The 15,650-nt window shown below is 38.3% G+C and overlaps 1 protein-coding gene across 10 annotated transcripts in view; it reads right to left on the bottom strand.

Moving 5' to 3' along the window:
• Positions 1 to 413: 413 nt before the first annotated feature.
• The window catches only part of RPGRIP1L (RPGRIP1 like), a 138,859-nt gene continuing 123,622 nt past the window's right edge, over positions 414 to 15,650 (bottom strand). For 9 of the 10 annotated variants that reach the window (XM_043526400.1, XM_043526401.1, XM_043526405.1 and 6 more), the window contains 2 exons: positions 10,586 to 10,719; positions 414 to 2,518 (listed from right to left, as the gene is read on the bottom strand). In XM_043526400.1, the coding sequence (XP_043382335.1) occupies positions 2,415 to 2,518; positions 10,586 to 10,719 (238 nt within the window). In that variant the 3' untranslated portion in view covers positions 414 to 2,414. Of the gene's footprint in view, positions 2,519 to 10,585; positions 10,720 to 15,650 lie in introns of those variants that run through there. The other variant, XR_005222324.2, reaches the window with a different exon arrangement.

Genomic DNA, 15,650 nt, shown 5'->3' with positions numbered 1-15,650 from the left:
AAGGTTTTAAAAATGTTTAAGAAGCTTCCTTTAAAATTAAATGAAAATGCAGAGCCCCCGGACCGGTGGCCAGGACCCGGGCAGTGTGAGTGCCACTGAAAATCGGCACACGTGCCATAGGTTGCCTACCCCTGATGTAACCAAATATCAACCAGAATATACTGCAGTAATTTACCATAGAGATCGGTGTGTAATGAATTTGATAGCTTAGCCTCAGTTTCCAACTTCAGATAGTGAAGATGAAATGTTAAGGGTGTTACTGTAAATATAACATGAACATGGTTGATGAACATGTAAGATGAATATGGTTGATTTTCTAATTTTACCACATGGTTTACTTCAGAAGAAAATAAGCATTAGTAATAGTTTTGTAGCTCAGTAAACAGTTACAAAAAATCAATACAAGTCACTTCTTTGTTTATGTGGAAGATATTTAGTTTGGGTTGAAAGTATCAGAACAATAATATGAACCTCCTGGTAGAATACCACAACTAAATTTCTGAAAAGCCACTTGGTTAATCTCAGTGTTGAATGTAGCTGTTTTAAATTACCATAATACATAATACCAGTCTTAATGACAATACAGATGCACAGTGCCAAAGAAAGCTAGAAATAGTGTCCAAAACGATGAGTTAAGAGCCAGCCCAAGTGACAAACATACATATGTCTGTTTACAAGGAATGGAGGAGTTTAGGAATGCTGATGCCTGTGGTCTCCAGAATGTTCCAGAGGATTGAATTGTGAGGATTTACAAAGTCTGGATGAGAGCAACAGTGCTCCTGGAGATGGTAGGCCCTAAAATGGAGGCATCCATCAGTTCATGGCAGAATTTAGAGAGATCTGTGGTCAGAATATATTCCATTGGCCTCATAATGTACATCAACAAATTAATATTGTATGGATGTCATTTCAAAGCCTCCTAAAGACGAAGAGACATTATTAACGTGATTAGAGCACAGAAAGTTCAAACTGTATGCAGATATTCAAACTTGCATTTTTGCATTATAGCTGCTTTTTTTTTTTTTTTTTTTTTTTGCTGTTGAACTGTAATGAATTGTCTCATAATCTATTCCATCTTCTTGCCATTAGCAGGCTTTGAATGTTCACAAATAGGAGCAAAGAACTCATTTTCCAGAGGTTTAATCACACAAAGAGCGAATGCCTAATTCTCTAAATGAAATGGTCTGTGATCACTGAAGCAGAGATTTAATATATCACGGCAAATTAGGTAGATTTTAATAAATTACTTATCTCTCTGAATACTTTACATATGCTTATGAAGAAACATAGCCTGTTTGCAAACAGTGAAAACCCACAGCCTATAAAATCCTTTGAAGAAAATGACAAATAAAGTAAATTAAAAAATGAAATGCATTATATCCTACTTCTCCAGAGACAATCCTTTTCCTGCATTGATTCACAACTCCATTAAAAATATCAATTAAATCTTTCATTGAGATTGGTTAAAAGCTAGAAAATTAACTTTCCAAGCTCCTTTCTAGCCACTGGTTATCCAGATACAAGGATCATTGTATGTGTTTGATGTAAGTTTTAAAAGTGATCAAAAAAACACTTGCCTGTCCCTACAGCTCAAACTAAGCGGAACTGAATCAGATTGATTCTTTTATATTTTCTTTCTGTGCTTTGATAGCTGTTAGTTGAAACTGTAAATCTCTTTTACAGCATATGAAAATTGAGTCCACCCTCCCCCTCCTTCAAATCATGATAATCATAAACAACTACTTATAATGTTAGTAGAAGGGCAAAAGTTATTTTTAAAAAAGCTTGCAGTAATTCAATAAGTCTTGCAACTAGCCTCATTCTTTATATTTAATTGATAGAAACTGCACGCATCAAAGAAAACGCATACTGAGATTTAATGTGCATAAAATGGATATTAGCATTTTAAAGAGGCAGATTAACACATTAATCCAAGTGATTTTCATATATTGCTTCTAATAAAATCTTCACAGTATAAAATTCTTAATGAGGCTAATCACAGGCATTGCATTTAGTGGGGTGATTAGGGATAACATAAAAGTATTTTTAATCAGTTTTCTAAGGCTTAAGCTTTTTTATTAAAAATTAAAAATTCAACTTGCATTTTTATTACTGTTTTATGTAAGAAAAATGTTGAAAATGCAAATAAAGCACATCATTCAATCATGTAGGTATTAATTATTTACAAGACGTTGTCCATTGTGGAGAGAGTCTTAGCCTTAGGGGGAAATATAAAAACAAACAGACTGAAAAGTATACAAAACTTTACAACTATAAATCAAGCATGCTTTTCATATAAATTATACATTAAATATACTGTAGTAATTACAAAAATCTCATCTTCGAAGAGCTATCAAGCATGTATTTACACTGGGAGAAGCAGCATCTGTAGGCACACTTTTCTTTCATGCCTCCTAGTCATCTTTGTGTTCCTCATAGACTGAGCGCAGAACATGGAGGGCCTCCACTGTTACTTTGAGCTTTCCAATTATTGCACTATCATCTTGTGAATCGAAAACTAGAAAGGAAACATCAGACAACAATATTAGCAATTTAATTTAGTTTTTGTGTTACAATTATTTCACTTTAGCATTTGGGAAGATTAAAAGGCAACCATACAAGGTTAAAAAAATGGCTGTCGGTTCTAGTGCTCAATCCTGCAAGATGCTGAGTACTATCTACCCAACTGAAGTGAGGGGGAGGAGATGGTGCTCGGCACCTTACAGGATTGAGTCCTTTCAACACTAGGATAGGAATTTCAACACTTAAATTCCACCTCAATAATGATTGGTGCAAGGTTTAATTTTCAAGCTAAGAAAGCAGTATTTATTATATACCTTCCCAAATTGTTTGTTCATTTTTCATAGTAAATAAATATCACACGAGGACACATATACATTTAGGGTCTGATCCTGCTCTTGCTGAAGTCAATGAGTGTGTTGCCATCAACTTCAGTAGCAGCAGAATCAGACCCTTGTTATCTATGCATTAGTACACAAGCAGATGAGGTGTGAATTGTCTATGTTATAGCTGGCTGTGTGCATGATTGGGGCTTGAATCATGCACTTCAGATATTAATATACAGATGACAAGTTGATGTTGTCTGAGTGAAGCACAATATGATTTTGACTCCAGGCTTCTTGCATGCTGTAGACAAATGTAGACAAAGACATTATTCCCTCTTAGGGTGAACCGTGACCAGATAACACATTTTTTAAAAATCGACATCTTTGTCGACATTGGGTGCTTCAATGGTGTTTAAAAACTTGACATTTAACATTAAGCTAACACATTTTAAAATACCATTAATTTTTCCAGTCTAAAGAAGTCCAATGAGAGGCTCTGCTGCTGTGACTGCCAAAGTGCTGCTAGCAAACATACTCCTCTCACCTGGGCCTCTATGCAAGGCTATGAGGCTCCTCTAACGAAAGTCTCAATAGAATTTTTTTTGAATAAACACAAAGTTTTGGGGGTGGCGGTTGGGTCAGAACAGCCCCTCAGAGCTAATTTAGCAGTAAGCAAATGGTATGATTATGTGTTGTATTCATTGCAGGGACCAGGATACCTCACCTGGGAACCCCTGCAGACAGCTTTACTTCATGCCACTATTTCCAGACTGTTAGGGCAGCTCAGGACAAGCTTGGAATAAGAAGACGGTAAGGCACTCTCTGTAACTTTAAGTTTGTTTATATGTACAAGAGACAGTGTTGTGTAGTTGATAACTTAAAGGACAGACAGGATAGGACTCCTGGATTCTATTTCCAGCACGGCTACTGATTTTGTGCATGCTTGGACAAGGCACTAAAAGTGTACACTGTTAGCTTAAAATGTACATTTTTTGGATGTTTTTCTTTTTACCTATTATTGTCACAAATAACATTTAAGATTGCTATAAATTGAGAGATTAGAGAAAAACACTATTTCTCCTGTATTTTTTCCACTTATTTACATTGTTCTTTTGATAGCACTTAGTGTATATTCAGTGCCAATGTTTCCCTTGTGTCAAGCACTTTCTCCGGATCTTCTTGCATGCCTTCCATACAGTAACCCAGGACAGTAAAACATTTTAAAAAGAAAATGTGATTCTAAAACCACAAAAATGGCAAAGTGTAGATGTAGTTCTTGAAACTACTTTTATACAATTTTTTTAAATTAACTAGATTTTGAGTTCGCAGTGCCCCTTTAACCTCTCTGTGCATCAGTTTATTCATCAACAGAAAAAAGTATAACCACCACCACTACTTCAGAGGGATTTTGATAAGCTTCATTATTTGTAAAGAGCTTGAGAATCCCAAAAGAAAGGTGCTATATTCAATAAGTGCCTATTATTATTAAATTTAGTAAAGGTCTGGACCTAAAAGGCCTGATCTTCAAGAAGAATATTTTTACAATGATTTACACTGAGGAAATTTCTTGAGAGATGTTCTTTTCCTGTTGTGGTGTAATAAAAGGAAGTTACTCACCTTGTGCAGTAACAATGGTTCTTCGAGATGTGTCCCTGCGCCTCTAATCGGAGATTTTTGGTAGCAGTGTCCGTTGAGCCTGCGTATGTGCTCTCCCTCCCTCATGGTCTGCCTTGAGGCTATCTAGCACTATGTGGGTGAACCCCACCTCAGTTCCTTCTCTACTGCAGAGCCCTATAGAGAACTCCGAAGTAGAGGGGAGGAGGGCGGGTTGTGGAGCACGCATAGGGACACATCTCAAAGAACCATCATTACTGCACAAAGTGAGTAACTTCCTCTTCTTCTTTGAGTACTGTCCCTGTGGTGCTCCACAGTCGGTGACTCCTGAACAGTACCCACCACTGGAGGCTGGGACTTCAGAGTGGAGTCTCGTACTACAGAGTACAGTGGAGTTGAAGATGGCGTCGGGGGCCAAATCTTCAGTGATAGCATAATGTTCTGCGAAAGTATGGGCTGAGGCCCAAGTCGCTGCTCTACAGATTACTGAGATAGCGATATCTTTAAGGAATGTGATCGAGGTAGAAATTGATCTCACGGAGTGCGTATGGACTCTGGACGGAGGCAGCAGGTTGCGCTCTTGATAACAGTGATTAATGCAACCAAAAACCCATTTGGATAGTCTTTGAGATGATATCACAGAGCCTTCGGATCTTTCTGTGAACAAAAGGAAGAGTTTAGGGGATTTCCTAAAGTCTTTAGTCCTGTCCAAGTAGAATGCTCAGGTGTTTTCTAACATCTAGCATATGCAGAATTGTCTCCCTGTTGTCACAATGTGGTTTTGGGAAAAAAACAGGGAGATGGATCTGTTGATTCATATGGAAAGTGCAAGAGAAAGTAGGGAGAAATTTGGGATATGGCTTTAGAGTTACTTTGTCTTTAAAAAAAGACTGTGAATGGTGGGTGTGCCATCAGGGCCGCTATTTCTCCTATGTGCGCAGCGGAGGTGATGGCAATTAGAAATGCTGTCTTCATGGACAGCTGTAAGAAAAAGCAAGTTGCCATGGACTCAAAGGGAGGCCTAGTCAAAGCCCTGAGAACTATGTTAAGATCCCAGGCTGGAGTGGGTGCTCTCACATGCGGGAAGAGATTTCTAATGCCCTTAAGGAATCTACACGTCGGTAGGTGAACAAACACCAAATATCTGTCTACCTGGCGGTTGAAAGAGTTTTCGCTGCTAGATATACCTTAAGGGAGCTGAGTGAGGTGAGGAGAGAGTGACCTCTTGAGGTCTAAAATGTAGTGTAAAATGAGAGGGAGAGAAGATGAGGTTGTGTCTGTGTATTTAGAATGACAACAAACTTGGAATCGTTTCCATTTTGTAGGTAAGTATGTTGAGTGATCAACTTTTGGCTCTGTAGCAACACATCTTTCAGCTCGTCAGAGCATTCTGCCTCTAAGCCTTGGAACTAAGAAGAAGCCAAGCCTGGAGGTGGAGGACCCGCAGGTTGAGGTGAAGGATCAGCCCATTGTTTTGAGAGAGAAGGTGAAAAATGGTCCAAAGAGGAACCATAGGGCATATTGCCATCTGTGTCAGGTAAGGGACCCAGACTTGTCTTGGCCAGGACGGACAATCAGAATAACTCTTGCTTTGTCTCGTTGAATTTTTAACAGGATCTTGGATAACTGAGGAAACTCGGAAAAGTCATATAAGAGGTCCCCGTCCCATGAGGATGAGGGCGTCTTCCAGTGAATGTTTCCCCAGGCCAGCCCTGAAGCAGTAATAAGGACATTTCTTGTTCCAGTAAGTAATGAAGAGATCTGTAGTCAGGGTTCCTCACAGGGCGAATAAGTCTTGTAGCACCTCTGAGTTCAGTTCCCATTCATGATTGTGACAAAAATTCTGACAGACTGTCGGCTGTCACATTCTGTATCCCTGGTAGATAGACAGATGAGGTGAGCACATTATGATGGATGCACCATTTCCAAAGTTTGAGTGCTTCCTGGCAGATCTGGCACCCCCTTGGCGATTTATGTAAAACATACAAGTCATATTAAGTCCATTATGAACTTCATGTGGGTGTTCTTGATGAAAGGCAGAAAGTGTGCACAGGCATTCCTGACAGCCCTTAGCTCGAAAAGAGTGATATGGAAGGTCACTTCTGCGGAAGGCCATTTGCCCTAAACCTTGTGGTTGTGTAGGTGAGCTCCCCAGCCTATTTGAGAGGCATCTGTCCCAGGGTGGTGAGTTTGCATAGCGGGAGGAATGCTCTCGCTTGTACTGCATCAAGGTTGGTGCTGATAAACTCCAGTCCCTGTACTGGGGTTAGTGTGCTGCTACAATGAAGAGAATCTTGGAGAATACCCTGGGTGGAGCAGTCTGTACTGATAATGGTCCTGCCCAAAGGTAAACCGTAGGAAATCTCCTGTATGATGGCTGTATTGAGATATGGAAGTAGACATCTTGTAGGTTGAGGGCCAGAAATCAATCTCCTTGCTCAAGAGCTGGAATAATGGTTTCTAGTGTGACCATCTTGAATGTCTGTGCCTTCCCATATTTGTTTAATGCTCTTAGATCTAGAAAGGGCCTCCAACTTCCCTTCACCTTCAGGATTAGGAAATAATGGGAGTAAAACCCCTTGCTTCTGAGTTGCACTGGGACTGGTTCTATGTCCCTAGGCATAACAAATGATATATTTCCAGATGAAGTAGGTTCTCATGAGAAGGGTCACTGAAGGGTGATGGAGAAGGAGGGTTGGAATGCGGGAGGGATATGAATTGAATGGTGTAACTCTTTGAAATAATTTCCAGGACCCATCTGTCAGAGGTGATATTCTCCCAACTGCTGTGAAGTAGGGCCAGGCAATTTCTGAAGGGGTATGACAGATGTGTAGATGGAAGCTGATGTTGCAAGGTATAATTGTTCGGGCCCTTGACCAATCCATCAAAAGTGCTTAGAAGAGGCGGTTTGAGAGGTTGTGTACTGAGATGTGGACTGCTTCCACTTTTGAGCCCTTGTCCTCTTACACTGCAGCTCGTAACACCGCTAAGATGGGGGGTACTGAGAAGATTGTGACCTGTGCTGTGGCTGAAGGTATATCTTCTCTTCTGTCCTGCAGTGTAGATTCCTAGGGAGTATAATGTGGTCTGGGAATCCTTCAGGATGTGGAGAGAAGAATCTGTCTTCTCCGCGAAGAGTTTGGGCCCTTCAAACTGGAAGTCTTCTGCAGCTCTTTGGGGAACTCAGAAAGGCGTAGCCAAGAATCCTGTCTCAGTACCACTGTCATGGAGACCGGAGTAAAAAAGGAAACACTAACTGCTAAGGAGAACAAAAGAAAAAAACAACTACAATTTATGCCAATGATACAGGTAAGGAAGGGACAACTGCTCGCTCCATTTCAAGGCCAAAGTGGTTGAGAAGGAACTGTGGCAGGGGGGTTGCCCACGCAGTGCTAGATAGCCTTGAGGCGGACCACGAGGGAGGGAGAGCACATGTGCTGGCTCAATGGAGACTGCTACCAAAATTCTCCAATTAAAGGTACAGCGGTGCACATACACCTACAGTGGAGCACCCATAGGGATACTGCTTGAAGAACTGTTCATGTATCTCTAATTTCACGTGTTCTAGACATTCAGAACACACACTGATGCTGTATAAGACTCTAAATAGAACAGAATACAAAACAAATAGTGATGGTTTGCATAAAACCTACCAGTTAGCCAGGATAATTAGCCCCTCTCTTACCCTGAACACGAAAGGTATCCAAGATTCAAAATGTTTTATAGGAGGATTAAGTGGAATTTAAGTAATACAGCACTGTTGACTGTCACAGTACTCAAATACCTGTTTATAACCTTTTATACTGGTACTTTCCTTCCAGTTTAAATTAAAATTACAGTGCAGCAAAAAGAAACGGAGTACTTGTGGCACCTTAGAGACTAACCAATTTATTTGAGCATAAGCTTTCGTGAGCTACAGCATCAGATGAAGTGAGCTGTAGCTCACGAAAGCTTATGCTCAAATAAATTGGTTAGTCTCTAAGGTGCCATAAGTACTCCTTTTCTTTTTGCGAATACAGACTAACACAGCTGCTACTCTGAAACCTGTCAAGTGCAGCAAAAAGCACAAGTCATGGCAAAGTAGAATTTCTTAGCTTTCATCTAACTACTTCATAAGATTTGGCAGTTTCATATCCTAAAATGAAATTAACATCTGGGACATTTGAAGACACCAGGGGATGATGGAAGGGATCACATCTATTTATTACTATAAATATTATAGGTACAGTTTATCTAAAACAAACAAAATGTCAACAAATAATGGTTCCCTATGTTACTAGGAAAAAGAAAAGGAAAACATATTTTCCTACACTAATCACTACATGTTGGCAGAACAACAATTAGTTCTAAATACAACAGTTCTGCCTGTTACACTTTTAATGATTTCCCAAAACGATGATTATTAAGAATTTTAGGTGCATTTGTGAAAGTAGTTTCAAGGGTAGAAAACATTAGTATCCACTGCATCACGTTTACATAACAAATCAATTTTGTCAGTTGGGAAATATGACTAAAGAGCTAGAAGACTAAAGGTAGGAGGACACAAAAATTCTCTGTTAAGAGACTACTTAGAATAGATAATGTTCTGTATAGCTCTTCAAAGAATCATCACTGCTAGGGAGAGAATAAATGGTTCAGGCAAAATAAGAACCAGCCCAAACAGCACATACTCATTGATTCAAAGAATTGAAACTCTTCCAGTGTATGGAAATCTGCTTGTTCTCATCATTTACCTACTTCACTTGAATTCTGGCATGTGCTCTAGGAACTTAGAAGTGCATAGTGTACTCTGGAATTTCAGCTCCAGCACAGTTGCAAGCAAACACAAAAAATGGGTATCGGGAATAGACAAGAAGCATCAGTCACTCATTCCCCACTCAGCCCCACCACATTACTAACTCAAGAACTCAATATCCCATCATTCAGTTTCCTCTGCATGTCCAACACCAAGTCAGCTCCCACATCAGGTGGGGAAGAGAAAGAGACGTGTATTGGCTGTAGCCTCTTCCCTGTGACCTAGGGCAATGGGAGGGACTCTAAGGGTACATCTACATTGCAAAAAAAAACACAAAAAACCACCTCAGTGGCAGTAAGTTTTAGAGCCAACATCAACTGTTTCAGGCTCATGATATAGGGCTACAGATAGCAGTGTAGATGTTACTGTTTAGGCTGGAGGCCGGGTGGGGGATGGGAAGGGCTAGAGGAAGCCAGCAGGGAGACCTCTCTCCTCCCCACAAGAAAATGAAAGATTCAGCATCTCATCATACTTCTTCAGGTGGTCCTCCCTGCTCCAGACAATCACCACCTATGTTTGCCAGATGGGAAATTAATCAACAGTAATTGAGCTTGCTCTAACTGAATATCGAATGTAAATCAATACTCTTTTGTCATGTCTTAGATACACATTTCATACAGAGGACAGAGTATCTTTGTTTAAGATTCAGAATTGGTATATTTAGCATGAATTCAGACAGTTGAATTATATAAACCATGTGTGTATTATACACAGTATATGAACATTCTGTGGGTCTAAAACCTGAGGGTCTACATTAGGGGACCCAATTACTTATTGAAGTCACTGGGGTTTTCAAATTGACTTCAACAGAACCAAAATTTGGCCCTTTGACACCACAGAGATGCTATAATTACCTACAATGGATATTTGCAGTAGGAAATTATTGAAAAAAATGTTGAATATAAAATTAAGAAGTTCAGAGGCTTTCCTGGCATTTAAAGAATACTCTGCTTGTACAAAAGATAAAAATATACTAGTGAGTAATTAGGCCTAACAGTCTCAGGTTTTGTAAACTGATTAATCTAATACTACTTTACTAGTAATACTGTTCAGATTTTTTCCAAACCAGGGACTGTATAACTCTTAGTTAGAAGATAATATTAATTCTATTAAGTTCTTTCAGTTTTAGGGAATATTATTTATTTTCAGGAATAAGTTGTATGTGCAGATGAACTGTGATAATTTATTAAAGTGATACTGTATGGTTCAATATTATAACAATAATTAAATCATTAAGTATTAAACCTCTCAGAGTAGAGAAGAAAAACTCTAGTAAAATTTTGAAATGAACAGATGTCAAAGTTAAACCTAAGAATTCTGCTAAACTTACCATCAATATCTTGCTCAATTATGTCTCTTTCTTTCTGAAATATCTCCCTTAGACTGACGTAAGCAAAGCCAATGTCTTCACACTCAAGATCTTGTTCATCTTCTGGAGGGTCACTAACCACTGTAAATCGTATGCTGAGAATAAAACAAAAATTCTCACTCTTGAAATGATCCATAACACCCAATCACTTGGGGATCAAATTCAGACAATAAAACAAATATAAAGGCAGAGCATATCTAGAATTTCCCAATTTAGCATATAAAACAACTCTTGATCAGTGATTCTCAACCAGGGGTACACATACTCCTGGGGGTATGCAGAGGTATTCCATGGGTACATCAACTCATCTAGATATTTGCTTAGTTTTACAACAGGTTACATAAAAAGCATTAGCGAAGTCATTACAAACTAAAATTTCATACAATGACTTGTTCATATTGCTCTATACATTGTACACTGAAATGGAAGTATAATATTTATATTCCAATTGATTTATTTTATAATTATATGGTAAAAATGAGAAAGTAAGCAATTTTTCAGGAACAGTGTGCTGAGACACTTTTGTATTTTTATGTCTGGTTTTGTAAGCAAGTAGTTTTTAAGTGAGGTGAAACTTGGGATATGCAAGATAAAGCAGACTCCTTTGAAAGGGGTATAGTAGTCTGGAAAGGTTGAAAGCCACTGCTTTTGATTAGTGCTTCTCAACTCTTTTCATAGCAGGACTCAATTTTTCATAGATTTTTCATCATCCAGGTATACCTCCACTGCCTTCCCAGCTGGCTGAGATATACCTCTCCTCCTCCAATTAGAAATATGGGAAGGACTGGTCATTTGTGACCCCAAGTTGAGATCCCCTGTTTTAGATTAAATACATTTTTTCATAAGGTGACACCTAATTGTTGATCACACAGTAATATATTAAGAGAGGCAGAATTGTCTACAGGACTGAACATACCTCTCGGAGCCAGAAACTTCTAAATTCTTAGCTCATATTGTTCAATCACTTCGCTATTTTCAAAATTAGGAAACTGAAGTACAGAAGTGATTATTCCCACATAACTCTCAGAGCTTTTTATGAGCACTCATGTATGTATAATGCTTTGAAAATGTAAAGCACTACTGTGCTTTTTACTGTGATGACCTTTATTTGCAATTTGTTTGAAATGGCAAATAAACTTTGTCTTCGGGTGGAGGGGGAACCTGGAATAATCAATTTCCATGTTGTGTTTTTAATCTTAGCTGGCATATGTATACTTCAGGCTGAAAATGATTAATTAAATATTGTCAGAATTTTGCTGGTTAAATCTTTCTGTACTACAGAAAGTCATCAAGCAGAAGATCTGCTGCTTTACTTCAGTGTTATACCACGTAATAAACTCTAGGCACACAACAAAATGCAAAGGTCACTCACTCTCTTGGCATTATACTGAATCATGATAAATAGATGGTAGAGATATAGGGGCTAGGCAAACCAAATAATAAATCAGCCAGATAGCAGAAATACTAGCCATATTCAGTGAAGCAGTAAATCAACTGCAAAATATTCAGCTGTATGATATTTGGGAATTTACACATCTGTAATAGTTACTAGAAGAGAATATCCTAGCTAAGAAAAACATCACTAGTTCTTGTTCCAAAACAACAATAAAAGTTAGAATCCGAAGCCTGCTGCCCCAGAATAACATCTTTGTAATATCTGTACAAGTTTTTTCATGAAGTTGAAATTGGTTTAACTTTGTAATAGAGTGTTATGTATTTGGTGTTCAAAGCTGCGTAGTAATTAAATCCAGCAATCATGTATAAATACACAGCAAGTGCATCTCCATGTGGATTTCCGGTATTCATTAATTTGAGTCCTTTGATAGTTACCATCGTCAGTAAAGAGTGATTCTTGTCTTAGTCAATAATGCTATGATAATTTCATAAGGGTACAAAGACACTTATTACAATTTAAATGGAAAAAAAATCAGTTCTGATCTTCTCTTTACCTGCCCTCCTGCTGTTGCAGCTGCATGCACTGAATGCCTCATACATACCTGCCAAACTTTTTGCCTATTCTGTTTCCTTTTGCTGTGCCCTATGTCCCCCATCCCTGTGTCTTTTTGCCATGTCCATTATCAACATCCATAAAAGAAAAAAATCTTAATTTCCCGTTTTTTCTCTGCTCTCATGCTGCTGCCCTCATTCCCCTGACAAATATAGTTAATATTTTATCCCCATTACTGTGTACCCACTGTATGTTTTAAAAAAATCTAAATATAGTGTATTTGGTAAGACCTCTGAACACAATTATTATCCAATCCAAATAAGGGAATACTTGTCCATCCTTAATGTCTAAGCCCAACAGCTATACAAAATGTTTGCATATCTTCTGCAAACTTAAATTTCAGTCACTGCATCCAAGTATTACTTTCCTTCTAAAGATATAATTGTAGTGTTCTGTTGGAGCTGACTTCAATTAGTGGCTTGTGCAGAGGCCAAAAACACTGGGACTGACCGAATGACAGGAATTCAGAGCTAACTACTCTTTTGATATGTCTTGGCAATGCTGTTTAAACCATGAATCCTTGTAAACTTTACCACTTAAAATGTTGTTCAAAAACCATGATCCACAATGAGAAAATCAAGTTACACAAAATCCAGGTCCATGAGAGACGATATCTTAAACAAAATATAAACAAATCCTCCTAAAAGCCTTTAACAGTATTAGCAACCACTGAAACATACTTTTATAGTGTTGTATTTTTGTATTCAGTTACTATAATTAACAATATATATTTAGTTCATTTACTTAAACACCTGTTTTTAGCGAACAACAAACATACTGAAATAAGAAAAAAAAGGGGACAAAAAGAAAAATACCTCGGAAGCTACATTAAGAAGGCAGAAGATCTGGCAGATTATGATGGATACAACTCTAAAATCTTTGGCATAGCACTAAACAACAGGAGCAAATAAATAAAAAAACACAACAAAAAAGGAAATAATTCTTGGATACAAAAGAGAAGTATCAAATGAACATCAGAGAAAACTATTCAAACTCTCTAAAAGAGACTGACAAAGGCACGTTTGGAATACTGGGTACTTATTCTTAAAAGCACAGAGTGCAGCCAAGGTGACTCAGCAACTATGGTTACTCAAACACTGGGAGAAATCAGTTATGCGATTGGGATGGTGAAGATAGAGGAAGGAATTGTGAACCAGCAGAGTCCTTACCTCACTGTAGCACAGAATACACAGTGATCAAACTCAATCTTTGTAGGGTTCTTTCTTATTGGCAGTTAAAATAGCAAAAAAACACAACACAGGGATAAGATTTCTTATCCTCGTGAGGCTCTTCCTAGTGTTTCCCTCTAGGTCAGGGGTTCTCAAACAGGGGGTTGTGAAGTTATTACACGGGGGTCATGAGCTGTCAGCCTCCAACCCAAACGCCGCTTTGCCTCCAGCATTTATAATGGTGTTAAATATATATTTTAAAAGTGATTTTAATTTTTAAGGGTGGGGGGTCGCACTCAGAGACTTGCTATGTGAAAGGGGTCACCAGTACAAAAGTTGGAGAACCGCTGCTCTAGGTTCTCTCTCACAGACTCTAGTTCCCTCTGCCCAGAGAGCCACTCCCTACATTCCCTTTCTGTGGTTTAGTAGGCTAATCAGCAGTGCTACCAATGAGTCAGCAGGAACCAGTAAGCATTTCCAGGCAGGGTCCACTACCTGCTAACAGGGTGGGCAAAGACTTTGCCACCTTATCAAAGGTGAGAAATATTTGATAAAAATATTGAGAAATATTTGATACCATTGAGAAATATTTGATAAAAATTCCAAGGGAAGAAGAGTGGATACGGAAACAAACCTTGTATGCAAATGGACGTCCAAGGGATAAAGGAATTTTAAACAGAATTTCTTTAAACAGTGAGTACTCCAGATACAGGACTACCGTTGGCAGCAAGAGGAAATTAATACATTTTATTATTAATTACTGTACTGAGGCCCAACCCCACTGTGCTAAGCACTATACACACCTATGAGAAAAAGATGGTTCTTGCCCCAAAGAGCTTACATTCTGCATATAAGACAAGAGACAACAGGTAGAGACAACTTACCGACAAGGGTTTTTGGGGAGTGGGGGTAGTGGGAGGAGATCAAGATAACAATGAGACAATTATTATAAGCGTAACGAACTGTGATCAATGGGTACCAGCTACTTAACCACTGTTGAGTGATTTGAAGATTTCATAGGAGAGGTGAATTTTAGGGCTGTTGATTAATCGGCGTTAACTCACGCGATTACCTCAAAAAAATAATTGCGATTAATCGCACTGTTAAACAATAGAATACCAATTGAAATTTATTTTATATTTTTTGATGTTTTTCTACAATTTCAAGTATATCAATTTCAATTACAACACAGAATACAAAGTGTACAGTGCTCACTTTATATTATTTTTGATTACAAACATTTGCACTGTAAAAATGAAACAAAAGAAATAGTATTTTTCAATTCACCTCAGACAAGTACTCTCTCTCTTTCTCATGGAAGTGCAACTTACAAATGTAGAATTAGGTACAAAATATAACTGCATTCAAAAACAAAACAATATAAAACTTTAGCGCCTACAAGTCCACTCAGTCCTACTTCTTGTTCAGCCAATCGCTAAGACAAACAAGTTTGTTTACATTTAAGGGAGATAATGCTGCCTACTTCTTAATTACAATGTCACCAGAAAGTGAGAACAGGCATTTGCATGGCACTGTTGTAGTTGGTGTTGCAAGATATTTACATGCCAGATACACTAAAGATTCATATGCCTCTTCATGATTTAGCCATCGTTCCAGAGGACATGCTTCCATGCTGATGATGTTTGTTAAAAAAAATAATGCGTTAATTAAATTTATTACTGAACTCCTTGGGGGAGAATTGTATGTCTCCTACTCTGTTTTACCGGCATTCTGCCATATATTTCATATTATAGCAGTCTTGGATGATGACCCAGCACATGTTGTTTGTTTTATGAACAATTCCATTGCAAATTTGACAAAACGCAAAGAAGATACCAATGTGAAATTT

Source organism: Chelonia mydas, chromosome 12, assembly GCF_015237465.2.
Source record: "Chelonia mydas isolate rCheMyd1 chromosome 12, rCheMyd1.pri.v2, whole genome shotgun sequence".
Taxonomy (NCBI): domain Eukaryota; kingdom Metazoa; phylum Chordata; order Testudines; family Cheloniidae; genus Chelonia; species Chelonia mydas.
Note: the sequence above shows the minus strand (reverse complement) of the source record. Positions and strands in the feature narration are given on the sequence as shown.